At 41.0% G+C, this 27,636-nt stretch overlaps 1 protein-coding gene across 3 annotated transcripts in view; it reads right to left on the bottom strand.

Annotated features, from left to right (window-relative positions):
* The window catches only part of NUP133 (nucleoporin 133), a 56,900-nt gene that overhangs the window by 18,941 nt on the left and 10,323 nt on the right, over positions 1-27,636 (bottom strand). For all 3 annotated transcript variants that reach the window (XM_055587765.1, XM_055587775.1, XM_055587786.1), the window contains exons 5-19: positions 27,460-27,594; positions 26,674-26,844; positions 24,880-25,035; positions 24,498-24,568; positions 21,174-21,321; positions 19,099-19,246; positions 18,092-18,249; positions 16,404-16,495; positions 11,949-12,112; positions 10,417-10,511; positions 7,619-7,843; positions 3,067-3,189; positions 2,356-2,455; positions 1,207-1,458; positions 426-559 (exon numbers count right to left, since the gene is read on the bottom strand). In XM_055587765.1, coding sequence (XP_055443740.1) covers positions 426-559; positions 1,207-1,458; positions 2,356-2,455; positions 3,067-3,189; positions 7,619-7,843; positions 10,417-10,511; positions 11,949-12,112; positions 16,404-16,495; positions 18,092-18,249; positions 19,099-19,246; positions 21,174-21,321; positions 24,498-24,568; positions 24,880-25,035; positions 26,674-26,844; positions 27,460-27,594 — 2,172 coding nt within the window. The remainder of the gene's footprint in view (positions 1-425; positions 560-1,206; positions 1,459-2,355; positions 2,456-3,066; positions 3,190-7,618; positions 7,844-10,416; positions 10,512-11,948; positions 12,113-16,403; positions 16,496-18,091; positions 18,250-19,098; positions 19,247-21,173; positions 21,322-24,497; positions 24,569-24,879; positions 25,036-26,673; positions 26,845-27,459; positions 27,595-27,636) is intronic.

A 27,636-nucleotide genomic window follows, 5' to 3' on the forward strand; every position in this document is an offset into this window, starting at 1 on the left:
AACTCCAAGTAAGAACTTCCCTGGTGGTTCTATGGATGAGAATCTGCCTGTCAATGCAGGGGATATGGGTTTGATCCCTCATTTGTGAAGATTCCACATGCCATGAATCAACTAAGCCCAAGCGTCACAACTGAGCCTGTGCTCTAGGGCCCAAACCTGCAACTCCTGAAGCCCATGTGCCTAGGGTCTGTGCTCTGCGACAAGAGAAGCCACCGCAAGGAGACACCACAGGCTGCAACCAAGAGTAGCTCCCACTCGACGCAGCTGGAGAAAGCCTGAGTGCAGCAACGAAGACCCAGTGCAACCAAAAATAAATAAATAAATAAAATTACACACATTAAAAAAAAAAACCAACAACCTAAGTAAGACGTAAAATGGTAACGCCTTCTTACAAGATCCACTGCCTACACCCCTGTGTTCATTACCTGATCAGCAAACTGGGTCATGTAGCGCTGTAGTCTGGTCTGGTTGTCAGTCTGCTCACACATTTGTACCAAGATATCAAAGTCACAGTATTTTTCTGCCAATGAAGCAGCCCATGGGTACTGGCCTAGTGTGACTGTGGGAATGAGAACAGATGGGAAAAAAATCCTGTTAGTGAAAACTTAATATGTAATAAAAAATAATATTCCTTGAAATTTTGCCTTTATTCCTATTACATACTAAAAGTAATTAATGGAAACCTTTCTAGTTACTGGCATTTAGTTTCATAATCCATATAAACTCATTAAAGATGTATATTCAGCCCTTCCTTCATCACTGCCCACCTAAGATGCTACTCCCCTCCTTCACGTAGCAAGACAAGCTCCTCCTCTGAATCTTGGCTATGACAGTCTGGCTATGTCCTCTGCTGCAGTCTCATCACCCATCCACACCCTCTAATGGCCCTTATCTGCTCTACACTATGGTCTAGCCATTCCTATGAATGTCTCAGACGGTAACAAGTTCTTTGAGAGCCGTCTCCACACGCTGATAATTTATTCCTTTGTAAATCATCTTCAGCGTTGTCTAGGAAACCAGGTAAGTAATGACAATAAAGCTGAACAGATGAACACAGAAAGACATACATATGAAGTGTTGCTTAAGTTCTCAGCTACAGTTGGGTTAACAATGTTGTACTGAATACCACTGCCTGAATGATCTGACTCCTCCATTAGTTCTGTAGACTCAAAGACCCACAGCCCTCACTATTAAATATGCACTTACGAAGTGGAGATAAGAGATCTGATCTTTTCTGTAGGTATTCCATTTCCAGATTGCTATATCTTTCTTGATCACTGGATTTGTCCACAGACTTGAGCTGACAAACATAACCATCCAAGAAGCCATCAATCAGTGCTACTAACTGCTCTGTTAGAACGTTTCGGAGGTTGCTGTCTGCCTGAGGATAAACCATCTTTAGGACAGTCCTATGCTGGCGCATTATTGCTGTTCGGATGCCGGCAGGACCGCTGGTTGCTGTGAAATCACACAAAATAATAGGACAAGTAAGGGTTCCATAATGGCTACAGGGAAGACCAACTGCCTAAAAATTACATCCTGTCACCTTTGATGGAAAAAGAAATCAAACAGGGGGTCAGTAGACACTTGTCTATGTACTGCTCAAAACCATCTTCTCTATGGAGATGGCCTCGGCAGAGTCAAGTAAACCTGACTCTTCTTCCTTCTAAATTCCTTTAATCCTACTCCACTTACTTCTGTGTGTTAAATCAACATAAAATATAGTCACTACTTTCAGGGCCTGCTTCTATGAATAACTATACATACTAAAACCTACTAGATACACAAGTATCAGTTAAAAAATTAAGCTATAGAGACAGCTGCAAATTATTTCAAGGGAATAAAGTGCAAAAAGGGAAAAAAAGAGCAGATCATAAGATCTGCTCATTTTGGAGATGTCACTTATATTATATTTTATTTCATTTACAAACTTGTACTAGGAGAATAATATGACTTCTAAAAATAACAGACCATTAGAAATATATTTTGGGAATTTTGGGACATCCTAGTGGTTAAGAATTCACTTGCTAATGGAGGGACACAGGTTCAACCCCTGGTCTAGGAAGATTCCACATGCCACAGAGCAACAGCCCGTGTACCACGACTACTAAGCCCACATGCTGCACCTACAGAAGCTTGTGTGCCTAGAGCCTGTGCTCCGCAACAAGAGAAGCCACTGCAACGAGAAGCCAGCAAATGGCAACGGAGAGCAGCCCCTGCTAGCCACAACCAGAGAAAAGCCCGCATGTCCTTGTGTGCAACAAAGAACCAGCACAACCCCAAAAAAGAAAAAAATATATAATTTGAGCAACTGCTAATGAATCTGAAATTTGGGATCAATGCTTGCAATCTCACCTGTCCATGGAATATACTCAGGTTCTTTTTCTCCTGACTCTTCTCTTCTATACAAGGAGTTTCTATTTTGTCGATAGTGACTAGCCGCTTGGAGCACGTCCTGGAAAACGAAATGTGTTATCACATGCCGGAAATGAGGGATCCCAGGATCTCTGAGATTATCTGAAACATCAAGTTCTATTATTACAAAAAATTACTCAGCACAGGCCTGTAGGATTACTTTTTGATTCTTTCTGCATTTGAAATTTGTTTTACTCCATAATCTAACTTCAAGTTTAAAAAATTATGGTAACCGAAGTAGGAAAATCATCACTATAATATCCATGAGGTAAAATTAAGAGGAATGTTTTAAGTGAGCTTTTGAGTAATTAAAAAAGAGAAACTTATTTGTTGTTTCTCAGTTGCTAAGTGGTGTCTGACAATTATTTAGATAATTACAATAAAATTAATACATTTACAATGATATATATGTCCTTCTCCAAAATAAAAGCTTTATTCTACCAAACAGAAACTTTTAATATGCATGAGAAACACACTCAAAATGTCTGCTAATTGACTGATAAAATTACTGATGTTTTCCTAACTTTTTGGAATTAACAAATGGCTAACCCATTATGGACTGCTGGTGATGCAGAGTAGGAATATGGAAACCACTTTCTCCTCTGTCCATGGCCTGGGCTTTGATTTGCTAGAATCTTCATATGTTTGTACCTTGAGAATACTGTTCACATTGATCACCACCTCCGCCCATTCAACTGATTCCATGGACATGTCCTTCAAGACTTGTTCCTCGTGCTCCAGTAAACACTCACAGATGGTATCTACCTGGGACGCCTGCAGAGGACAGAGACAGCACCCACTAGTAAGAGGAAGCATGCTGACAGTTGACAATCACAACTGCCTGGAATCGACCCAGCAGGCTTTTCTCACTAAGTTACATCCTCTGCTTAGCAGTCAGGGGGATAGTCAGTGACAAAAACAAATTTAAAAACCAAGGAAAGCTAGAATCTCCTAACTTTTAAAAGGTAGCGAGCCCAAATAACAGTCTGCTAAATAAGCAAATTCTGAACTGTTAGCAGGTAGACTTTTTATTTAAATATCAAGTCACTGAAATATTTGTTTATTAGAGTTATGAAGGCTCAATGCCACCTTTAAATATTATCAGGTTACAAATAATGTCACATTACACTGTAAGACCCTAAACTAATGAATTAAACAAATGAACCAATGGATAAAAATAGTGATTCAACTGGCTGATGAACAGGCTAATTTCTTTCTTTGAGGAATTTATTTTCTTTAGACATAATAGAAATGTTTATAGAATAGTAGTAGCTACATTGGAGAGGGTGGTGGCAACCCACTCCAGTATTCTTGCCTGGAAAATCCCATGAACAGAGGAGCCTGGTGGGCTGCAGTCCATGGGGTCGCTAAGAGTTGGACATGAGTGAGCAAATTCACTTTCACTTTTCACTTTCCTGCATTGGAGAAGGAAATGGCAACCTACTCCAGTGTTCTTGCCTGGAGAATCCCAGGGACAGGGGAGCCTGGTGGGCTGCCGTCTATGGGGTTGCACAGAGTCAGACACGACTGAAGCGACTTAGCAGCAGCAACAGTAGCTACATAGAAACTAAATATATAACTTATAACTGTTCTTTTCTTTTTTTATCATTGATTATTAACATATAAAGGTAACTGAGGAAAAATGTTAAGCACTGAAACATTTGCTTCCAGTTTCAGCTCACAGTTAAGCTTTCACCCCCCTTTATTTATCAAGTGGATATTTACTTGGTAGTTAGCATTGGGCACGCAAAGATAAGAAGAAATGGAAATCAGATTTGCTGCTCTCAAGGAGTTTACAAACCAGTTGAAGGAACAAGATGTAAACACATGCACAATGCAGCCCAAATAAAATCACTGTCTTGCAAATCTTGTTCTTCCTTTAGTATTTCTGATGTCACTCAAAGTCATCCGAACAGCCAGAGCAAGAAACCTCTGGCACAATGAATTTGTAAGAGTTTTTTATACTGTTAATGTGAAAAAGATAATGAAAGTACATGTGACATAGAGGCAGAAAATAACATAAAAGCAAATAAAATGCCAAAACATTTGCTAAATACCCTTATCACATATGTTATGTGTTCAGTGGTTTCAAACATTGCTCATAAGCTGTACCAACACAGTTGGAAGCCCTGTTCTGAAGCTGTGAACTCGCTTTTTAAAGCCCCAGAAGGTGTGGGGCCGCTTCCCAGACTGGAGGCAAGGTGGAGGCTGCACCTTCAAGCAGAGTCTGATCTTTTACCTGGACTGCAAGATCACCTTGCCCACCAATCAGAGCCTAACGTGGGTTAACCAGTTCATCTCTTAAAATGCTAATACCTGTCTGTAATGTAATTTACCACTTCCAAGTGGATGGACAGGTAAAAAGAAAAAAAATTGATACATATTAAACTTATGAGTTCCTTCTTCAGTTCTCTTGAATTCTCTTTTTTCTTGAACTCTTTTTATTACTATTATGCCATGTGGAAGGACCTTTAGAACTTTACCCAAAGACCAGTAAATATAAAGAGAAGTGAAGATAAATGGTGATGTAAACAATCTTAAACATTATCATTTTCTATATGGAGTATTCTTTTGAGGAACCAATCATATTTAAAATTTTTTTCTCCTGTCATATCCTACGGTACTACTCATCAATTATGTACCAATCTAACTGATAAGTTTCAGACTCTTCTTTTTTTCCCCCAGTTAACTGGAAAATGTACACATACTCAATTAACCTGTATGCTTAGTACTTTGATCTAAAAGTTGAAAAAGGAATCAGGCTCTTGCTCAATTCAATCTGTCATTAATAATTTAAAAAAAACCTTTATCATGTAAAATTATGTATGAATAAAGACAAAAAGGCGGAGAAGGAAATGGCAACCCACTCCAGTATTCTTGCCTGGAGAATCCTATGGACAGAGGAACCTGGTGGGCTACAGTGGGTGGGTCGGACATGACCTGGTGGGTCGGACATGACTGAAGCAACCTAAAACGTAGCACATCCTAGATGTTAGCACTGATTACCAAAACTTAATTTCCATTTTCCATAGCTCAAAATCTTAAAATCCAGGGGATGAGCAATTAAATTATTTTACTTCTGTTTACTTTCTCTGGTGACAATTCTGTCATGCCTTAAGTAGGAGAATGTCCAATTCTGGCTAATTTACCAGTTATGCTTATCTTATCCAAGTCCACCTAAGTAGTGCTGTCCCTTCAGAATATTATGAACATAAGTGATTTGATAATTTGTTAAATTACTGAGTGCACCTTCCCAATAAAAAAGAAACTGGTCAGGAGCACTGTTTCTGCCTGACCTGAACTGAACTGTGCTCACGAGCCACTCTCCCTCCACTCACAACTGAAGATCTGTGCAAATGCACCAACCCTGCCATGTGGCTGAGGCAGGAAAGGACAATTAAGACATTGTATCTGGAGGACAAATCAACCTTCTCCTGTCCCATCCTCAGTGGGTATGAAGAACAGTTATGGGACATGTGATGTCCTGCGACGCCACAGGACCTGGAACTACCCTTCTCTTTATGGTGACTGTAATTTAAAAAATGACCCTGTTTTGTGTATTTTTTTCTACAACATATTTTTAGTGCATCTTTTTCCTTATTAAATTCAATATTCAAATAAAAAGGTGAACATGGGGGAAAAAGACAAAAAGGGAAACAAAAAATGACAATAGTTTGGTTAGATAATAAAATCTGAGGTGAACTGTCTTTCTTTGTTTTAATTCAGATTTCAGGCATACTTCCTTGATTAAAAAAACAAAATAAAACAGAAAAGTGTTTTGCCTTACATTCCCTAGAAAACAAGCCCAAATGTATAAAAATGATGTCTTCTTCAGACTAGATACATTTATGGAGTCAACAGATCTGAACATAGTTCAGTGTCAAATTATTTTCAGGTTACAGTACATCAATATTCAGAATAAAAAAGACTCTTGGCAGAGGCTACTAGTTGCTAGATTATAGCTAAATTGTAGGAGGAAGGAAACAAAATTAGAGGCACCAAACAGAGAAGTTTCCCAAAAGCAAAAAACAATTCCACATTCCAGAGTTGGGGGAAGGCTGGCACTGTTTCTAAACTCAGATAATGCTACAAAGGTAGGAGGGAGTTCCAAGAAGGACTATGAACTCCAGAAGCAGCCTATGAGCATGCCCAAAACACTGCTGCAGGTGGCTCAGAGCAGGGCCTGTGGTCCCCACTGAGAGAGCTGGCCCCAGGCCGTGGTATCAGTGTTCACTCATGGAGACGGGAGGCAGCCCTGTCCTTCACAAGGCTGGGAGCACTCACTCAGGTACCAGAGCTGTGGGCTGGCTTCCAGCATCTTCATCTCTTCTCCCTCCCAAGTTTACAGGAGGTTTTCTTTTTCTCTGAAAATAAATCTGAACCTCCAATTAAAATAAATAAATTTATATTAAAAAAAAATAAAAGTGAAGTGGAAGGACTTCCCAGGTGGCCCAGTGGTTAAGAATTCGCCTGCCAATGGAAGAGACAAAGTGGATCCCTGGTCCGGGAGGATTCCACATGCCACAGGGCAACTACTGAAGCCCTCACATCTGGCGCCTGTGCTCCACAACAAGGAAAGCTTACACACAGCAATGAAGACTCAGCACAGTCAAAAAAAAGATGCAGAGCAGGATCCTAGCAGGCAGCTGAGAAGAGTTTAGAGAAGGGACTATCTACAAAGCAATGGGCAGGAGTAAGGCCACCCAGACAGGATAGCCACGACTCGCTCCAGGCCTGAAGGGGCACTGGGATGGAGCAGCTGCTGGACACACAAAGAGCGCAAAGAGGAGGCTGGCCCAACAGCAGGCACAACAAACAGGTAGAAGCAGCAAGGAAGGAAGGTGGGGGCAATGCTCCAAGCTCTGACCCGATGGTGCTGCCGCTCCATCAAAGCCAACAGAAATGGAGGGGCAGGGGAGCCCACTGTGGAGACGCCCTCCAGGGCAGAGTCAAGAGGGATATGGAGAAGCACAAAGACAACATCAGACATGACAGAGAGGACTTTGTTGTCAACTTCCCAAGCTCTCATTTATAGGGAAAGTGATCAATGAGTGATGCTTCTGAGTGATAATTTAACCAGAGAACATGGAGTTCAATTCAAAACTCCACGAGATCTGTCCTCAACCCTCTCCTTGCTGGGGGTCCATTCAGTAAATGGCAGTGCTCCAGAGTCATGCTAAGGGGAGGAGGGGGCTCATCTCACCTCTCTAAAGAAGACATCTGCAGGGGTCAGGTTGGACGGGACGTCACAGTCCCTCTTGTTCAAAGCCATCAGGATCACTGTGTTCATGAGGTCAGGAAGCCTCGAGTGGTGGTTCTTGAGGATGATGGCGGCAGCCAGCTTCTCGGCATGCTCACAGAGCAGTAGCCGCGTGGCCATCGGCATCCCTCTCACTGGAAAAGTGCTGAGACGTCTAAAGAGGCCAACCTTGTGGAAAGAAGAACATGTGTTCTTAGCATTCAAAGTAAAACACAGGAGGATGCAGTCTATTTCCACCAGAAGCACAGTGGGCAGAGAGAGGCTGGCCCCAGTCTCCCCCAGAAAAATCTCCTGCTGTCTGTCTTTGGGGCTGTTACACACACACACACACACACGCAACCAGCCAGGGCAATTTACAGCTATAAGAAAGTACAGGTGTTTCTTTTCTAAGATTACAGTGACCCCAGAGATTCTGTCAACTACTGTTGTCTCTGCCTACCTTACTCCTCAAATTATTGCTTATGGTTATCAAAGAATTATAAAATTGTTCTTTTCTACCTACATTAATCAACTCCCCTCAACTCCAGACCTTTGGAACTAGAAACTCAGCAGTCTTCATGTTCCAGAACCCTAAAGCCAGGAGGAGGATGGGGTCTGTAACCCTCTGCATCAGCTGTCTCTTTACTTGATGCCTATTTCTGCCTCAAGAAGGAGAGTTTATATTTAAAACTATTTCCGTAGACACAAGTATGTAGTTGTACATTTTCCCTGATTATTAATGCAAATCTTTCAATGAAATAAGCTCTAAGTATTAAAGGAAATATAAAGGCGTGGGCAGAGTGGGATTTTAGATCAGACATTCCTTTGCCACAGACACTGCTGCCAGCAGCTGTGCGACTCCACGAGGGTCTGAGCCCAGGGAGGCTGTGACGAGAGAGGCCGCACCAGCTCCAGCGCCACCGCTCCCGCCCTCCAAGAACGAAGCGCTCCCTTAGTGTAGCGTCTTAGGGCCACAGACTCCTCCCATGCCAACAAGCCCACCCTTTGGCAACATGACCTTGCCACTTCTCCCATCTAGCAGCAGAATCAATTTCCCAATCCCTTTCATCTGGCCTAGCTTTGTGACTTATTTTGACCAATGACACTTTGGTGGAAACAACAATATGTGATGCCTGAAGCCTACAGCCTTAAGTTCACCTCCTTAGAGTGCTCCTCAGAGGAGAGCACTGGCATAGGAGGCCAGTCCAGCCTAGAGGAGGATGAGACTAGGGAGGAGGGAACCAAGAGGCCCCAGCAGATTGAATAGCACCGCCTGCTAGTCAGGCAAGACACCTGGGGACGTGCCAGCTCAGTCAACCCCAAATGTGGTTCAAGGAAGGGGCCCATGGAAGTCAGCAGGACTACCTGTCAAACCCACCGAGTTGTTTTAGCTTAGTACATCCTGGGGTGTTTGTTATGTATTAATAGTTAATTGATACACTTGACAATTACATCAGGAGAAAATGTGTTTTTTCCCCATTGATCTGTAGCCCACCTAAAATACTAAGAAAAGGAAGAACTCAATGACTAAATAAAGTTGTCTTGTCACAACAGTAAGAGTAGACAGGAGCCAAACCGTGCATTAAAAGTGAAGCGGTATGCAGGATTAGAAACAACCAAGACATTTCTGGAATCCTCTAGAACCACACTGTCCAATAAGGTAGCCATTATCCAACAAAGTGGTGACTGAAATGTTAGTCAATTAAAAAAAAAAACCTTCAGTTCCTCAGCTGCAGCAGCAATTCCAATTACTCAGCAGTTGCTTGGGACTGAGGCTGCCACCACTACACAGTGCTCTGTTACGGAGCTGACTGCAGTCTTTTTAACAGAGGCGTTTCTAATGTGGGAGAAAAACACAGAAAAATGGGAATAATCTAACTTTTCTGGATTATGCCTTGGAGACACAATTGATCAACAAGGCAAGGATGGGTGATTTTATGTAACAACTCTGTCTAGCAACAAAAACATTGTCTAATTTTGGGCACAATATAAATGTGAATTTCCCTCTCCCTTAAAAAAAGAGGAATACTGGAGAATGGCATTGAAACATGTAAAATATCATGTATGAAACGAGTTTCCAGTCCAGGTTCGATGCACAATACTGGATGCTTGAGGCTAGTGCACTGGGACGACCCAGAGGGATGGTATGGGGAGGGAGGAGGGAGGAGGGTTCAGGATGGGGAACACATGTATACCTGTGGCGGATTCATTTTGATATTTGGCAAAACTAATACAATTATGTAAAGTTTAAAAATAAAATAAAATTTAAAAAAAAAAAACAGAGAAAAAAAAAAGAGGAATACTTTAAATGAGTACTTGATGCTAAGGGCACCTCGAAATTAAACATCTACATATTAGAAAAACCTGTCATCACCTTCAGATTCTTCACTGTCTAATGATTCAAAATCAACTCAGGAAAACCTAAACTTTACATAAAAGTACACAGTAGAACTGAATGAAAAGCAGGGTGTCATAAAATGTAACAAGGAAAGTTAAAAGAACATTTTTGCTAAAGTATACTATTTTTCTCCTTTTCATCTTATTTCAATGCAGCTTTGATTCCTGCAGTAACAGGTCCCTACCAGCCCTAGAATTATTTACTTAAGTCAGCAAAGAAAATGGACAATAACAGTCATGTCCCACCCAATGAAACACCTCAGAATTAGCAAGAAAGGGTCTCCTGCTGTCATGAGAGAGCCACAGAAGGCACAGCAAAGTCAGGAGTCCAGCCATTCGGGGTTCACAGCAACTGGGATGCTTACTTGGTGGATGAAGTCCATAAGGAAAGAGTGGGCTTTCATCTTGTCTTCTAGCTGGTGGAGAATAATCAAGGATGTGTTGCTGAACCCAGGTGCTTCTGGTGAAACAATAACAAGACAAACACGTGACACGCTGGCTTGCCAACAACTACTGTACTAAAAGTGAGAAAAATCTGTACAAAAGGAAAGAACTGACCTTTCAATGCAATTATTAATTACATTACCCAAGAGGTTCAAAATTTATAGGAAACCTTTGGGGCTTTGATAAAATTCATACCACAGTTATTCAAAACAGAAATATATTACTATTAGCTTCATCACTTTGTATTATTCTAAGCCTGACAGTTCAAAACAGTCAAAGAAGGTGAGCACTGCTGTTTCCTTCCCAAGTCTCCAAGGAGCCTATTGCTACTTACTAGGTAGGAAATTAGGGAGACAAAGGATTCTTGAGACAGTTCCATGGTCCTTGGGAACCACCGGGTAGCCCAATGCTGCCTGGAGGGTAAGAGGAACAATCTGGAGAAGACCCAGGGCAGAACATTGCCCATTTCTACAGGCCAAGGTTTGATCACTGCTGCTATTAGAAAAACATATAATTTCTATTGACCAAGTTCAGGAGTTACGCTAAAATTATCATTTAATTTGGGGCTGCTGCTGCTGCTACTGCTGCTGCTAAGTTGCTTCAGTCGTGTCCGACCCTGTGCGACCCCATAGACGGCAGCCCAACAGGCTCCCCTGTCCCTGGGATTCTCCAGGCAAGAATACTGGAGTGGGCTGCCATCTCCTTCTCCAATGCATGAAAATGGAAAGTGAAAGTGAAGTCGCTCAGCCGTGTCCGACTTAGCGACCCCATGGACTGCAGCCTACCAGGCCCCTCCATCCATGGGATTTCCCAGGCAAGAGTACTGGAGTGGGGTGCCATTGCCTTCTCCGGTAACTGCCAAATGTTTACCTATGCCACCAATTTCCTTTTAGAAATAAAATGCTGCCTGTCTGGCTGCAAACTAATACAATTATGTAAAATTTAAAAATAAAATAAAATTAAAAATAAATAAATAAAATGCTGACAAAGCTAAGTAGAGCTAATTAATCTACTTCAGACAACATGTAGGATTTGCTCCAATGTTTCCTCTGTTTCTGTTCTACTATGCAGATCTGTTCTGAGCCCTTTCTGTGTGTGTGCATGTGTTTATGTAAGTAAAATAGATGAGGTAGGGTTTTTGTTGTTGCTGTTCCTTATTTTGGGTGTGCTGCATGGCTGGCAGGATCTCAGTTCCCTGACCAGGGACTGAATGAGGCCATGGCAGTGAACACTCTTGAATCCTAACCACTAGACCACCAGGGAACTACCTGCACTGAGCCCTTTTTAAAATCTGCTATAAGTAAAGTTACAACCTTTTACAAAATACTGAATTAAAACTAAATTGTTTCATAAAATAAAAAAAAATATGCACCAAGAAATGCCTGAACAAAAAAACCAGAATATTCTTCTCGAAACAGACCTCCCTGAAACATTACACTTCAGATGCTCCTACCCTCAGGCACAGACTCAGCCCATCGCGGATCGGAAGCTGGGTAGTCGTCCAGCAGGTCCACGCTGATTTGGGTGACAGCTTTGTCTAGCTCACAATCGGAGTCCAAATCAGAGTGAGAGCAAAACAGCTCATCAACTATCATTTGAGCATGACCTAAATCTTTTCTGAAATAAAATTAGGAAACAAAAGTATTACAACTCAAAGTACTAAATTCACCATGAAAGTTAATTGTGAAGTTAAAATCCCATATGTTAGCCCAAAGTTTATCACTTTTAATAACATTTATTTAAAAGGGAGACAACAATTATCCATTCCTTAATTCAACAAATATAAGCTGAACATTTACAATATGCAGGCTCTGGAGACAGAACAATAAACAAAACATCAGAACACCGTCCCAAGACTTCACAAAGTCTACAGTGGCAGGAGGAGTAAGACAAACAGGCAGTGACACACACACAGTCGGAAGCTAACAGAGGGCCACAGAGCACACGGAGGAGAAACACAAACCACTAGCGGGGCAGGGAGCCTTCTTGCAGGAGAAGGTGCAGGAAGGCTGGGGTGACTGCAGGAGGGAGACACAGTGGCAGAGACAGGACCCGGCACACCTGCGTCAAGAGAAGTGAAGGCCTGGGGAATGGCGATCACCCAGAGAGGAGAGAGGGAAGAAGGGTCCAGCGCAGACCTCTCAGGAACACCAGCAACTGAAGGACAGTGTACAGAAGGTCTCAGAAAACACATGACAGAGTGTGAGCTTAGAAGGAAATGTGATTTGTTCCAGTTTTAAAAGATCATTCTAACTATGCTATGGAGATGGGAGATCAGACATGAGGGATAAAAATACAGTGTGGAAGTTACTGCAGAAATTTATCCAGGCAAGAGAGGATAGTAGTTTCCACTAGCCGTAGCTGCAGCAGAGAAGGAGACAGGTGGACAGCTTTGAGAAAGAGATACAAGAGGGAAATTCTGGCCATTGGTTAGATCTGATATGTAAAGATGAGTCTAAACAATTGAATGTGGCTGGAACATAGGCTAGGAAAGAAAGAATAATATTTGGAGAAGACAAGCACAATTTCAGATGTGTTACAACCAGCTGCCTGTGGAATACACAACTGCTTTTGAACATTCATCATTATATGTACTGGCCCAGAGCAAGGTAGATTTGTGTTTCTTCAGCAAATGAAGCCTGGGAAGGAGAAAAGATTGTGCAGGGAGTAGACAGAGGAAAATATGGAAGACAATAACAACTGGAGACAAATTTTCAGGGAGTTTAGCTATAGACAGGAACAAACAAAAGAGAAGCTAGCTCAAAGGGGGACATGAAGACTGGTCTTTTTTAAGACTGGCATGTCAGAGATATAGGACAGGGTAACTAAGAGAGTTCAGTCTCAAGGGAAGCAGGACCCAGTGGCACTCAGAACAAAGACCGAGACTGGTCTCAGGAAGAACACGTCTTCCTGCTCTCCAGGGAGGTAAGGAGAAAGAGGAGCTGGGACGCAGGTAAGCCTGTGCATTACGGTAAGTACAGGGAGCTGTCATAATGGCTTCTGTTACCCCTGTGGAACAGGAGGCTTAATCAACTGCTGGGGGGGTGAGGGGGTGGAAGGGTAGAGGAGAAATGGGGACAGAGGAGGTGAAGAAGGGCTGAAATGGTCTCTGGGCAGGACAGGAGACAGAGCTGATCAGAGAAACATAGAGGAACTGCCAACAAGTGTTAAAGGCAAGGTTGAAGCTGTAAACCTAGTTGTGCTAGAGGTTACGGGAATGCAAAGTGTGCTACGGCAAGATCACTCAATAATGAACTATTTTACTCAAAAGACGAGGTTTCTTAAAATTCTCACGAACAAGATTTTATATTTATACTGAGTTCAGCAAGATGAAAATCAAAAGAAAATTAATTTCAAAGAAACCATAATAAAAAATAGTAATATTACCTTCACAAAAAACTAAACAATAGTTTAAAGTTCTACCCACCAATTTGGGCCCCATGGAAATAATCCTGGTTGTCACAGACTGGGGGAAAAGGATGCTACCAGCATCAAAAGGGAAGAGGCCAGAGATGCTGCTAAACACTCTACAATTCACAGGACAGCCCCACAATAAAAATTATCTGGCCTCAAAGGTCAATAGTGAGAAGACTGAGAAATGCTGCTTTAAAGGTATCATAATTTCATTTGTGAAAAGTCTTAATTTTTTAAAGACTATTGGCTGATACCATCCCAGAAATGATTACTTGTTAACCTCATGGTACTTCATGCTAAACAGTATAAGTAGAAGGCACAGTTGTGTTAGAAGCCCAAAAACACCAGTCCTAAGGTTACTATACTTATCAGCACTTAAGGTCAGGGACCCCTTTTGTACTTAATCATCTTCTCCAGTAAAACATTTAGAAATAACTATGCTGGGTTGAATGGTGTTTCCCCCAAATCCAAGTACACTCAGAAACTCAGCATGTAACCTTATTGGGATATGAGGTTTCTGAAGATATGATCAGCTGAGTTATGATGAGGTCATCCTGGACTGGGGTGGGCCCTAAATCCAATGACTGGTGTCATTACCAGGACGTGTGAGGACAGGTGCTCAGGGAAGACAGCCGCGAGTGACAGTGGAGACAACTGAGGGGTGCAGACGTGGCCCAGAGAGCCCGTGGCCAGCGGCCACAAGGAGCCAGGGAGGGGCAAATAATGGTCCTGGCCCAGAGTCTCAGAGGGAGCTGGCCCTGCTGGTATGTTCATCTTGGACACCAGGCCTCCAGACCTGTGAGAGAATAAATTTCTATTGCTTTAAGCCACCCAGTTTGTGCCAATTTATTACAGCAGTCACAGGAAACTAGTACAATGACTCTATTACCATACAAATGTTGAGAAGAGACAAGACTGTCAGAGCTGTTAATTAAAGGATAAAATTATACAAGATAAAATCATAGTATTAATCCAAATCTTGGCAGTCAGATTGAATACTATGCAATAAAACAAAATTAAAAGAATATCACATAAAAACAGAAACCAAAAACTGACCTAATGGTGCCCTCCTCTGGACAAGAAATTAAGCTTAGCAGACCATCACTACAATGGCCCAGAACTTTCCAGACATGAGTGCACCGCCCCTTTCAAGCTGACGCCCCTTTGTGAGAGGGCGCCTCCGTGCACCAGACACCACTGGGAGTGGAGTTACGGGACCATGAGCTGGGAGTGAGGGGAATGGAGGCAGTACAGTATGAATGTCTCTTAAAAACAAAGATTTGCTGAACCAGAATTCCAGAAACGATAAGCGGTCTGTCCAGTCTCACACAGCTAACTAGGGGCAGAGCAAAGGCTGGATCACAATTTTCCTGAGTGTTACTTCCAACATAAATGGAATGCACAACATTTAAGGAAGGTACCAGACACATACTATGCAGAATGTGTATGGGGGACAAGCAGAGATGACTGTACCCAGTCAGTAAGTGTGACGGGGCGAGTGCAGTTGTCTGCTCCACCCTGTGCATACCCTCTTGTGAGCGTCCTCCCCTGGGGGGCTCCCCCGGACCTCGCCAGGGCCCCTGGGATATTACTAAGCATGACCAGATAGAGACTTGAGGAGCACTTATGTAGCAATGCTTGTTGTTCTCTCCTGCTCCCGGAACCCTGAGGCTTGAGAGAGGCCAGGGCAGCCTGCTAGATGAAGATACACCATGTGAGGCAGATGGAGCTGACCAGTCAGGGCCCCCAAAACGTGGGCAAGTGTAGCCAGACAGCTGGCTACTGACCTCAGACCACGCATGAGCTCAGGCAGGACCAGGAAACCTGCTACCCCCAGCGTAACCCTGAACAGCTGAACTGCAGGGCCAGAAGCTATATTAAGTAAGCCAGAGAGTTCTGTGCTGATTGCCACAGTACAAAACCCGACCACCAGGCCAACACTTCACAAGAGCTAGGATGACCTTTTGTATGAAACTTCACTGCCTTCACATCCTACATAAAAGACGCTCACGAGCTACCTTTGCAGCTACCATTTCTGGTGCTACACTGCTGCAACACGCGCAAGGGCTGTGTTACGCCACGCTCTTCCCAGCGGGCCGGAACCCTCCCCTGGCTACCAAAATCAGAGCCAGAGGTTGTTAAAGCACCAAGGTTCGATGCACAATACTGGATGCTTGGGGCTGGTGCGCTGGGACAACCCAGAGGGAGGGTATGGGGAGGGAGGAGGGAGGAGGGTTCAGGATGGGGAGCACAGGTATACCTGTGGCGGATTCATTTTGATGTTTGGCAAAACTAATACAATATTGTAAAGTTTAAAAATAAAATAAAATTAAAAAAAAATAAAAAAATAAAAATAAAGTATCAAGCTCAGAAAAACATCTAGGTGATGGCATCATTCCTTCAACTCACTCCCACTAGTCAACAAGCAAGCAGCAAATGTCAGTAAAGTGTCCTTGGACATCAAAAGAGCCATAATTTTAAAAACTTGCTATACCTGCAGAATTGCAGAAAAGCAGCTTTGAGCAATTTGGTTTTATCTTCCTGGGCAATAGTTTCATTCTTGGTAGAAGTATCAAAAACCACACTCTGTAAAATAATAAACTATAGTTTAGAGTTGAAGGTATAAGAATATTCTTAGTTACTACAAAAAAAATTAGACCAAGCTATTAGGAAAACAACACAGACACACAAGCTGTTTGCCATACTCTCTGCATCAATGACTTATATACTTCAGACATTTATGGGAACATCAAATGATTAATTAAAGTCCTACAGAAAAGGTACATATAATTCAGGAATTATATTGTGAGTAAAATTATTTGGGGATTTCATCACAACACAACCTTTGGATAGGCTTACCCTTACATCACAGAGTATATTTCTAATCATAATGGTTGATTTCAAGCTTAAAGAAAAACTTACAGAAATTGAAAAGAAATGGAATACTGTTAAGATAGCTTCAGAACATATAGCAGGATTGTGAAAACTACATGATTACAAAATAATGAAAGTTTTTCAAAAAGTTACTTTCTGTTGAAACTGTTACTAAATCATTTTCATTTTGAATTACACAAAAAGTCTATATACTTTACGTATTCTTCAAACAGAAATTACTCAAAACAGTATTAATGCTTAAAAGAAGGATAAAAATCTCACAGATTATGAGCTTCAAGATGACAGTGAAAAAAATGACAGTTTTTACCCCACTCTCCCCTCAAAAATCATCCCAGAATACCAAGAAGAAAAACCCCCCACACATCTGTGGTTCTAGCTACACAAAGATGGAAAGCAGAGGAAAGAGCCCCAAGTGACAGAGTGGGGAGGAGACCAGGCAAACTCGAGCGGTGTGGCAACAGATCCCAAGGACAAGGAACAGACAGCAGGCACAGGGTTTCTACATGTGACTGGGCAAAGCTAGAGAGAAAGACATCTACAGAGCTGCTGGAACATGTTGGGAGATTAAACCTGATATCAGGCAAAAGTAAGCAAATATACAATTAGTCCACTCTAAGCATCACATGAAGTTGTACACTAAAGAAATATAATCAGCATACTACTTCACTCTGGACTGTAAAACAACATTCACACTGCCATTAGAATGGAACAAATGTATACTGGAATCATAAAGGCAAGGCAGAGGAGTGTAAGTTACCCCAAGTCCTCATCTTCAAAAACAGGAGGTCTACAGATGATGAAAAATAATGAATGAGAGACAGCAATATACACATATTACTTAGAAATATGGAGGAAAACACCAAAAAAATAAAAACACCTAAGAGACTTAAAAGTAGTTGCTTCTGAATAAGAGAACAAAGGAAATGAGAGAGATAAAAGAACTAACGTCTTCATCATAACTCTTAAAACTGTATGACTTTCAAACATTTGTGGGAAATAGTCCAATAAAAATGTTTAAATCCTTTCTAACAGGCTTCCTTGGTAGCTCAGTGGTAAAGAATCTGCCTGCAATGTGAGAGACGTGGGTTTGATCCCTGGGGGGAGAAGATCCTCTGGAGAAGGAAATGGCAACCCACTCCAGTATTCTTGCCTAGGAAATCCCATGGACAGAGGAGCCTGGAAGGTTACAGTTCATAGGGTCGCAAAGAGTCTGACATGACTTAGCAACTATACAGCTACAGCAAAATCAACTATATTAAAAAAAAAAAAATTATGAAACCATGTTACCTCATTGCCTGGTCCAGCAACTGAAGATGCTAGGGAATCTTCAAGATCTTCTGCTAATATGGACACATTTTCCCTTGAAGTAATAGACACCAATCCACTGTTTCTAGAAAAAAGGATAGGTATACCCCCGCAGGAACCAGCTCCTAAAATACTGTCTCCTAAGAGAAAGGAAAATACGCAATCAAATACATATTACCAAACAATACCCTCCTAAATCTACTTCCCTAAGCAGAAGATCCTGCTGACAGCCTTTACTGTGTTACTCCTACTCTGAACCCAGTTATAACCCTGCATCAAGTCAAGGCTCCTCGCTATCTGCAGAGGCAGGCTGAGTCCTCCCTGGTGCTGTGCAAAAGCAGCAAGTACAGTGAACCAAACAAGAAAATCGTCCCGTCTGCAAGACACAGAGCAACAGCTCGTCAGTCCTACTCTGACTTACTGAGTAAGCCAACGGGAGGGCAAGGAAAAGGTCTAAGTTTGCCTGCAGCCTTAACAACATCCCACCCAACCAGTCAAGGCTCTGGGGCTGGGACCAGACAATCAAGGTGCCATGCTGCTGCTCACCTGGATTTTGTCCTTTGCCCCTTCAGATAAATACTATCTGCTTGTTTTCCCTACTCCTGGTTGGCTTCCCCCAACACCTCCCTCCCCCGCCACCCGCCACAGCCCCCTTGCATGAGTCCAGTGCCTGGGACTCTTCTCACCCAGGGGTCTGAACAAAGTTGTTTAAAGAATATCAACTCAGAATAAGTTGATTTACCAGGAACAAGCAATTACTTCTCTGAGCATAAGTTCTTTCCTTCTTGGCCTCTTCTGGGGAAAATGTTACTATTTTCTGTCTATAGTAAAACTGGGCTCTACCACCCTGCCAGTTTCTCAGCTACTGTAGGTATGGTACTGAATTATCACAGGTATCACACTTGAAGCAAAGCTTATGCAAAGAGAACAAAAACTTCTCAGAATGACTAATGAGTTCCTAATTCTACTTTCTAAAACTGATTACCCACCTTGTGTATTAAAAACAATTTTCTCCTGAGGAAGAGAAAACTTCCCAGTTCCTGTGGAGCACATGTAGACAGCATTTTCAGTATATAGACAGGCAGTCTGGTTTGAAAAGTTTGGGACCATCAACCGACATATAGTCAAGTCTTCAGACTGAAAATTAAAGATTGCATTTAATAAGAATTGAAACAAAAAATACTTTTGTATGACTTCATAATTCATACTTTTGTACACTATCTCATAAAAATGATAAAATCATTCATTGATTTTCCTCATTAAAATTACCTGAGATGATTTACAAAACATGACAGAAATAAGTTTATAAACATCAATCAGAGAAATCATTTGCTGAGTTGCAAATAACTAGCAAAGTTTGAAAATGTTTCCATGGTAAGATTTCAACTAAAAAGCCTATTAACAAACATGAGAAAAAATAAAATTAGTTCATTATTTTAGAATTTAGAGATACTTTTAAAACAATCCCTGATAAATACTGTTTCTTTCTTCACTGTCCAGATATCAAGCACAAGAAAACTGAGATAATTTGTTCATATATGAAATTAGAGAAATAGAAATAAGACTTAGTCATAAAATTAGCAAAAGCTCAAAAGGATACTTTGTTTATTAAAAGAATTTAACAAACATAAAAGTGGAATCCCATGATTTAATTCTCAAACTGTCTTCTTTATCCCTTTCACATTGTCTGTGAAAAATTTTAACACTGAGTGTATTTTTCTTGTATAATCAGAACACATAAGATTTATTTCTATTTGAAATAAAAGATCAAATTAAGATTTCCTTACAGTAGTCAGTTATGCAAATTGTATTAAGAATAAGTTCAACAGAATTAGATGCTACACAAAGTTAAATGAAGTTAACCTTGTGTAGGCCTCTCCTAAATAACAGCAGTTATTAAACAATGTTAAATTGCCATCAAGAAGCTTAAAATTAGCTTGTCTTTTTAAAAAATTTACTTATTTTTAATTGGAGGATAAATGCTTTACAATACTGTATCGGATTCTGCCATATATCAACATGAATCAGCCACAGGTATACATATGCCCCCTCCCTCCTGAACCTTCCTCCCACCTCTCAACCAATCCCACCCCTCTAGGCTGTCTCAAGCATTTGCATTCTCTGTGTCATACAGCAAATTCCCACTGACTACCTGATTTTACATATGGTAATGTATATGCTTTAATGGTATTCTTTCAATTCGTTACTCCCCACCGCCCGCCCCATCCCCTCATGTCCACAACTCTTGCCTTTTAACTATTCACATGAATTTTAATAAATATATAATGCAGTTACCTACAAATATGATCCTATTTGAGCAAAAAGAGGATTTTTCTGTAATATACAGCACACAAAACCAAAGTCCAATTCCCATCAAGTTTCTTCCTATTTTTCACTCTGCAGTTCATCGTCAATATTTTCTTTCTACTCAGTAATACAGAAATGAAAATCCCTTCAGAGCTACAGCAGGAGAAACATGCGGCTCACTGTCAAGGGCTCCCACTCTCACTTCTCTTTAGCTAAGGCTGAACAGAGGATGAGTACGAGACGGCAAACAGAATGCACTGCCTAAACACTGGCTATTTAAAATGGGAATTCCCTGGTGGTCCAGTGTGGACTAGGAGTCTGCTTTAACTGCTGAGGGCCCGAGTTCAATCTATGGTCAGGGGACTAAAACCCTGCAAGCTGCACGGCGTGGCTAATAACAATAAATAAACAAAGGGATTTTACTTTAAAAAATGTATTTACATTTGACTGCACCAGGTTTTAGTTGCGGCGTGTGGGATCTTTTATTACAGCATGCAAACTCTTAGTTGTGGGATGAGGGATCTAGTTCCCTGACCAGGGATTGAACCTGGGTCCCCCTGCATTGGGAGCACAGAGTCTTAGCCACTGAACCACCAGGAAAGTCCCCCAATAAAGAGATTTTTAAAAAATTAAATTAAACATATTTCTAAGCCTTACAGGTGAATATCTCAAAGAATCTGACCTTGCAACAGTTAGGGAGAAAAAACTCAGCAAGTTACTGTCACTTGGTCATTTAGCTTGTAAACAGAAATCTTACCTGAAAAGGTGGATTATACTGAGTGACTTCCACAGTCACTGCATCTGACATTTGGTAGCCATTATCTTCTACTGTTATCAGAGAGTAATAGACAAGGCAGGGGCTGTCTGCCAGGTGCCATGCTGCTGCCAAAATTAGGAGCCCATCGCTAATCAATGAAAAAGAAAGATATACTGTCTCTTTGGAAAACAGTTTGGCAATTTCTTAAAGAGATAAACATGCATTTACCATATGACCTAGCAAGCCCAGTCCTAGATATTTACCTAAGAGAAATAAAAACTTATATTCACACAAAAACCTGTGTACAAATGTTTTTTTACTCATAATTGCCTAAAAATGGAAACAACTCAATATCCTTCAACTGCTGAATAAACAAATCCTGGTAAAGCTACTCAGCAGTAAAAAGGAAGGAACCACTGAATGAATATCAAATTCATTATGCTAAGTGAAAGAAACCAGACTCCAAAGGCTTCATACTGTATGATGCCATCTACACTACAGGGACAGAAAAGACATCAATGGTTGCCGGGAACTGGAAGTGAAGGAAGGGGTTGAAAAAGGAGTGTGTGCATGCATACTCACTCCGGTTTGACTCTGTGACCCTACAGACTATAGCCCATCAGGTTCCTCTGTTCATGGGATTTTCCAGGCAAGAATACTGCAGTGGGTTGCCATTTCCTCCTCTAGGGGATCTTTCCAACTCAGGGATTAAACTCATGCCTCCTGCATCTCCTGCACTGGCAGGCAGATTTTTTTTTTAACCCCTGAGCCACCCAGAAAGCCCCTGACAAAGGAGTTCAAAGTAATTTTTGGAGTGATAGAATTGTTCTGTATCTTGATTGTGGTTGTAGTTAACTGACTATGCACTCGTCAAAACTCACCAAATTATACACTTTTTAGTGTATATTTACCGTATGTAAAATATAACTCAATAAATCTGACGTAAAAAGACCAACAAATCATCAAACACAGGGATTAGCAAAGTGCAGCTCTCAGGTCAAACTGGCCACAGATGAGTTTCTGTAAATGAATCTCTCCTGCAAGTGGGCCATGCCCACTTGTCTGTGTGCCGTCTATGGATGCTTTAATACTACCACCGGTGGAGTAAAATAGCTGCAACGAAGACCACATGGTCTCTAAAGCCTAAAAATATAGTTTTGGACCCTTTACAGAAAAGGTTGCTAACCCCTGATCTAATTCGCTTTTTAAAGTTTACTTTTGTACAGAAGAAAAACATTTTGGCTTTACCTTTAATAACCAATCATAGAACTGCTACTGTATATTCAAGCTGCTGTATAGGTGAAAACAAACTTTTTTCCATCTTAAAAATGTATGTGGTCCTCTTAAGTCTATCAAAGTTGTTGCCCCCAACATAAAAAAAAAAATTAAATGGTCTCTAATCTCAACTCCTAAAACATTTAGTAGCATTTTTAACAACTTTCATTCAAGTTTCAGAAATATTAACAGGATGGCAAGCACTCTCTACAGACAACTAAAAATAATAAAGCAAGCTACTGACTAGATGACATGCACTTCACATCAAGCAGTCCTGATACAGCTCTCATTTTCCTTCTCCACTGTTTCCTTTTCCCAGCTCCCCAACTCTTATCATTTCTACCTGAATTCCCTCGAAAACTTCAACGACACTGGTCCAAATTGGAACATACTGGCAGCGACCTAAACAGCTCCTGGATGACAGCTAAGAGGGCAGTGAGCAAGGCCACAGAGAACTCAGTCCTGAGAGCCCTCCTCTGCACTAGGTAGGGAGGTAGAGATGGCCATGCCGTGGTGAGTCAACTGAAGTTACTCCACAGACTGGATTGCCATGCAGTGAGAGGTGCCAATGAGGCCCAGAGACATGGCTAATAAAGAATTCCTCAGGAAGTGGTGCTTAGATCAGCTTCATTTGACATCTCCATCAAAAAAAAATCTTCATGATTAAAATAACATGAAACTATTTTGGGTAGTAAAGATGATAGAAAGATAATTAATTTGCAAATCAGTAAAAACTTCAACAATTGATCAAGGAGGAGCAACAAGCATGAGGGAGACTCATGCTTCTTAAACAGAAGACACCTATCCAGACATGGAACAGTCTACAAAGATCAGTGGAACTTGAGGATACAGAAAATGATGACTGGATCATTTGGAGCAATGGTGGCAGGGGGCCAAGAAGGAGAATGAGAACTGCATCTCACAGGCCCCACAAGAATCAAGTCATGCTGGCACGACAGCATTCTGTGTCTGCCTCAGCACAGCAAGTCCTAAGCATGCTTCTCTGTGCTCAACCTATGTCTCCATTCTGAAAATTACATGTGAAAAAATGTCCACATCCTCTTCCCCACAGTTGGCTGCATCCTGGCACCAGTTCTAAACTTATGATGGAGGTCCAGTAAAGATAAATTAAAACAAGATAAACTGTATTTAATTAAAATGTTTTTGGAAATTAAGCATATACATTATTTTTACTTCTTTGATAGTTTACATATAAGTTTTTCAGAAATTACAAAGAAGGATCCTGACAAGTCTCAACAGCCCACGACAGAAAAATTAAATAGCAGAAGTGTAAGCCAAGAAACAAGTAGAATTTGTTCCACTAAACTAAATTACTCTAAAACACATAAAAATTATCCTAACTTCCAATAAGCTGTGTTTTAAAGAATTACAAATCATATGTTTGCACTCATTATAAACGATATCACAGAAGCTCTATTATAAATGGCTTTTCAGTTCTATATGACCATAATATTAAAGCTAAACAATAACATGGGATTAAGTAGCTTTATCAGACTAACTTGAGATCTTAAGCACCATTAAGAGCATTGGTTCTAAGAGGAAATTCACTCTGAGTGACTCAGTCATAAACCATGACTGAGTTCTAACTTGTACCGCCAGGACAAAACCTCATCCATCCTTCCTTTATTCAATACAGCCACAAACTCAGGCTAAAGCTCCTTCAGCAACAAAACAAGGACGGGAGAAGAGCCCCCAGAATCTCCACTGAGTCAGCAAAGACGACAGCATGGAACACACCCAGCAGCAGGGCAGGCAGCCCTCAGAAGCTCCAGCTATGCGAGCAGAACAGATGATCCCTAACAAGGGCAGACAGCTAATGGGACACTCAGTGGAAGGCCGAAAACTGCCGACACTTCTGAAATGAATTAGCACTGCCAGACAAAGTGATTCAATAAGGCGGAATAATATAAGATTAGGGTTAGACACATTAGAAGAAGAGATAGCAAGGGTGCTTATTATTCTATAACAAACATCGATCTGTTTTTCCAAACGACTACCTATGTTCTGCATGACAAATGAATTGCTTACCAGTTTTGCTTCAAATCCAAATACCGAATGTTGACCCCTTCTTTAATAGCTTCATAGTTACTTTCAGATCCCTACATGAAAATATCAACAATGTAAGCTCCTTCAGTATAAGAATCATTTCTTTTCACCTTTATATTCCCAGTACCTACTAAATTGCCTCATCCACAGTAAGTCAAACTTATTGAATGAGTAATGTATGCATTTAAAAAATTAAGTAAACCAGTGAGTCCCAATACTTCTAAAGATTGAATACTCCATCTCTGCTTATCTGATGACTAAAACTTGGTGTATTACACTGAAATGTGTTCTAATAAATACAACTAAAGGAACTAGCAATCTTATATAAATAAAAATGACAGAGATGAATGTTACTGTTCCTTACCCAGATAGCATCAATAATGTTTTCCTTCAGGACTCTATTTATATCCCAACTATGTGCTTGTTTTTCTGAAGAATCATCTAATTCCCATTTACTGATGTTTGAACTTGTCAGGCTATAAAAGCTCGCTCTCTCTCTATCCCAAAGGACACTTGAAAGCTGTATGGAGAGGAGAAAAAAAGTTTATAGATTATTAAATTCTAATGTCAATGATGATTTTCCTGAAATTAAAAAATCATATATTTTGTAGCTATTTGATTAGTAATCCTAGTAGAATTCTCCATTTAGGATTCAAGGGAAGAAGTGATCCTGATATACACCTTGAGAGTAAGGAGGATTTTCACAGGCAGAAGGCCCAGGAAGAGCCTGGGAGAGTAGGGAGGCAGGAAAGTCAGAGGCTCTTTAAAGAACAAAACACAGTCCTGCTAAACTGGAATGTGGATTATAGCTAGGAAAGAAGCAAAACTAAGGTTCACACACAGCACAGTCTTGAATGTCAGTTTGTAAACCAAGTAAGCTAAGGAGATAATATCCATAGCTTGTGAGCACAAGAGCTGTGTTACAGGAGAAGGAATCTGGAGGGGCGTGTGTAGTTCCACATGGTTATATCACTTCATCTTCCTTGCTTCTGAAGAACACATCTACCCCAACTTAGAAATTGCATATATATGACTGCTGAACTAAAACCCTAATTGCCTACACACACACATACACACACACACACACACACACACACACACACACACCAGGATTTTATACCTGGGTCTCTGAAAAAGGTGACAGTGCCATTAGAAATAGGTCAAAAGAAAAATGAGTTTTGTAAGTCAATAGGAGAGAAGAGAACATGAGCAATTTTTTTCTAGATATGTTAAGGCTTAGGTTCAAAGACCATTTAAAGAAGCAGATAATGATAGCAACCTGAAATCAGGTTGGGAAAAGCACAGTTTAATAAAGGATGTGGTACTGCAGTATTTAACAGGGCTAATGCAAAGGGACCTGCTGCATAGCACAGGGAACTCTGCTCAGTGTTACGTGGCAGCCTGGATGCAGGGGGAGCCTGGGGGAGAACGGATACACGTGTATGTATGGCTGAGTCCCTTTACTGTCCACCTGAAACTGCCACAGCACTGTTACTCAGCTATACTCCTATAAAATAAATGTTTAAAAAAAGTTGGGGGCAGGGGAATGTGCTCTCAGTTCACACAGATGTGGACATGCATCTGTCGCTGAGCAGCTTTGAACTTTGGGCAATTTTGGTAGCCTCACTGAGGCCATTTCCTCAATTATTTAACACAAATGCAACATGAAGCTCTATACATTACAGATCACAATAATTACAGGAGATAACACACACAGGGCACCTGGCAGAGCAGATGCCCCCACATGTTAGTTCCCAGCATCTTCACTCACTACTCCACAGTCTGAGGCAGAGCCCAGCAGACATCATCCACACACACAGCTGGAGGCTCGGGGGTGCAAACACACTTTTGGTTACGTCTAGAAAGCAAAACTAATCCTTAAACACATGCATAGCTTTACATCATAGTTTTAATTCAAAAAATGAACTTATGAGATAATCTATAAAATGTAAGAATAATTAATGTCACAGAGGATGCAAGAGGGTCAGTATGAACTCATCTAATCATCATAATAAAAATGCTTCACTGAAAGATCAAAGTTTTTATCTCATGGACACCACTGCTCATACAGTGGCAACGCTAACTTCATAGGAGACTGCCAACTTACTGATTTCACTAAGAAACAAGCTAGTAAAACCAAGTTATTTTATCAACTTACAATGAGATCACTACTAGGAGATAAAATTCCCAGAAGAGAAGAAACCTTCCGACCAATTCCTGAAAGCACGCCTTGTCCCTGAGGCAGGATATGCTGATGAATTTTTCCTATACTTTCAGGTATCAGGCGGATTAGTTGGCCCCCCGATGAGGATAAAATAAAACTTCCTCCCTGTGAACAAATGTGAAATTAGTTCAGTTAAGCATTTAAGACTAAGAAAAGAAAATGAACACAAATCACTTTGATATGCTTTGAGGGAAATCATCTGTACCTCCACATAAATCTAAAAGAATAAAAAAGAACAGTGCTATTAAAAAAAAAATCATTTATTTATGAATCCATTCACTTAATACTGCACAGAAAAACTTCATAGCCATTTTTTTAGTTGCACTTTTTTTTTAATTCTGATTTTTAAGTTATAGGTTCACATGATGTAGGTTCAACAAATCAAGAATCAGATTTTACTTCTTTGGTAAACCAGCAGAGTATGTATCAGCAAACCATTCTTCCTCTAAGAGTTTCTGAATCACTCTCTGAAGATGGTTCTGACAGAAACGAGTACCACTGGCTACTATGCTCCACTGACAGGTCCGAGTCCTATGAGAAGGGCTGCCCTCGGTTTAAGTGCTCAAATCCTAGATCCTTACATTCTTTCCTTGCCTCTTTTTTGATCTCCTCCCACCCCTACCTGTATGATCTCCTCATACAAATTTTTAGTCATCCAAACCTGATTTCCAAGCCAAATGACAGTTTCCCAATAAATATAAAAGAATATCCATCGTATACCTGTACTGCTGTTAGGAAACTGTAGGTCTTATCACCTCCCAGATCTATGAACGTCTCTGTGTAGGTGTCTTCACTCGCAAGGCTTGGCCAATAGCGGATGGATCCTTCTCTGGTGGCAACCATGACAGTGACAGCCTGAAACAAGATCATAACACTCAGCAAACACAAGATGAGGAG

The sequence above is a fragment of the Bubalus kerabau genome, chromosome 1, assembly GCF_029407905.1.
Source record: "Bubalus kerabau isolate K-KA32 ecotype Philippines breed swamp buffalo chromosome 1, PCC_UOA_SB_1v2, whole genome shotgun sequence".
NCBI classification, from domain to species: domain Eukaryota; kingdom Metazoa; phylum Chordata; class Mammalia; order Artiodactyla; family Bovidae; genus Bubalus; species Bubalus kerabau.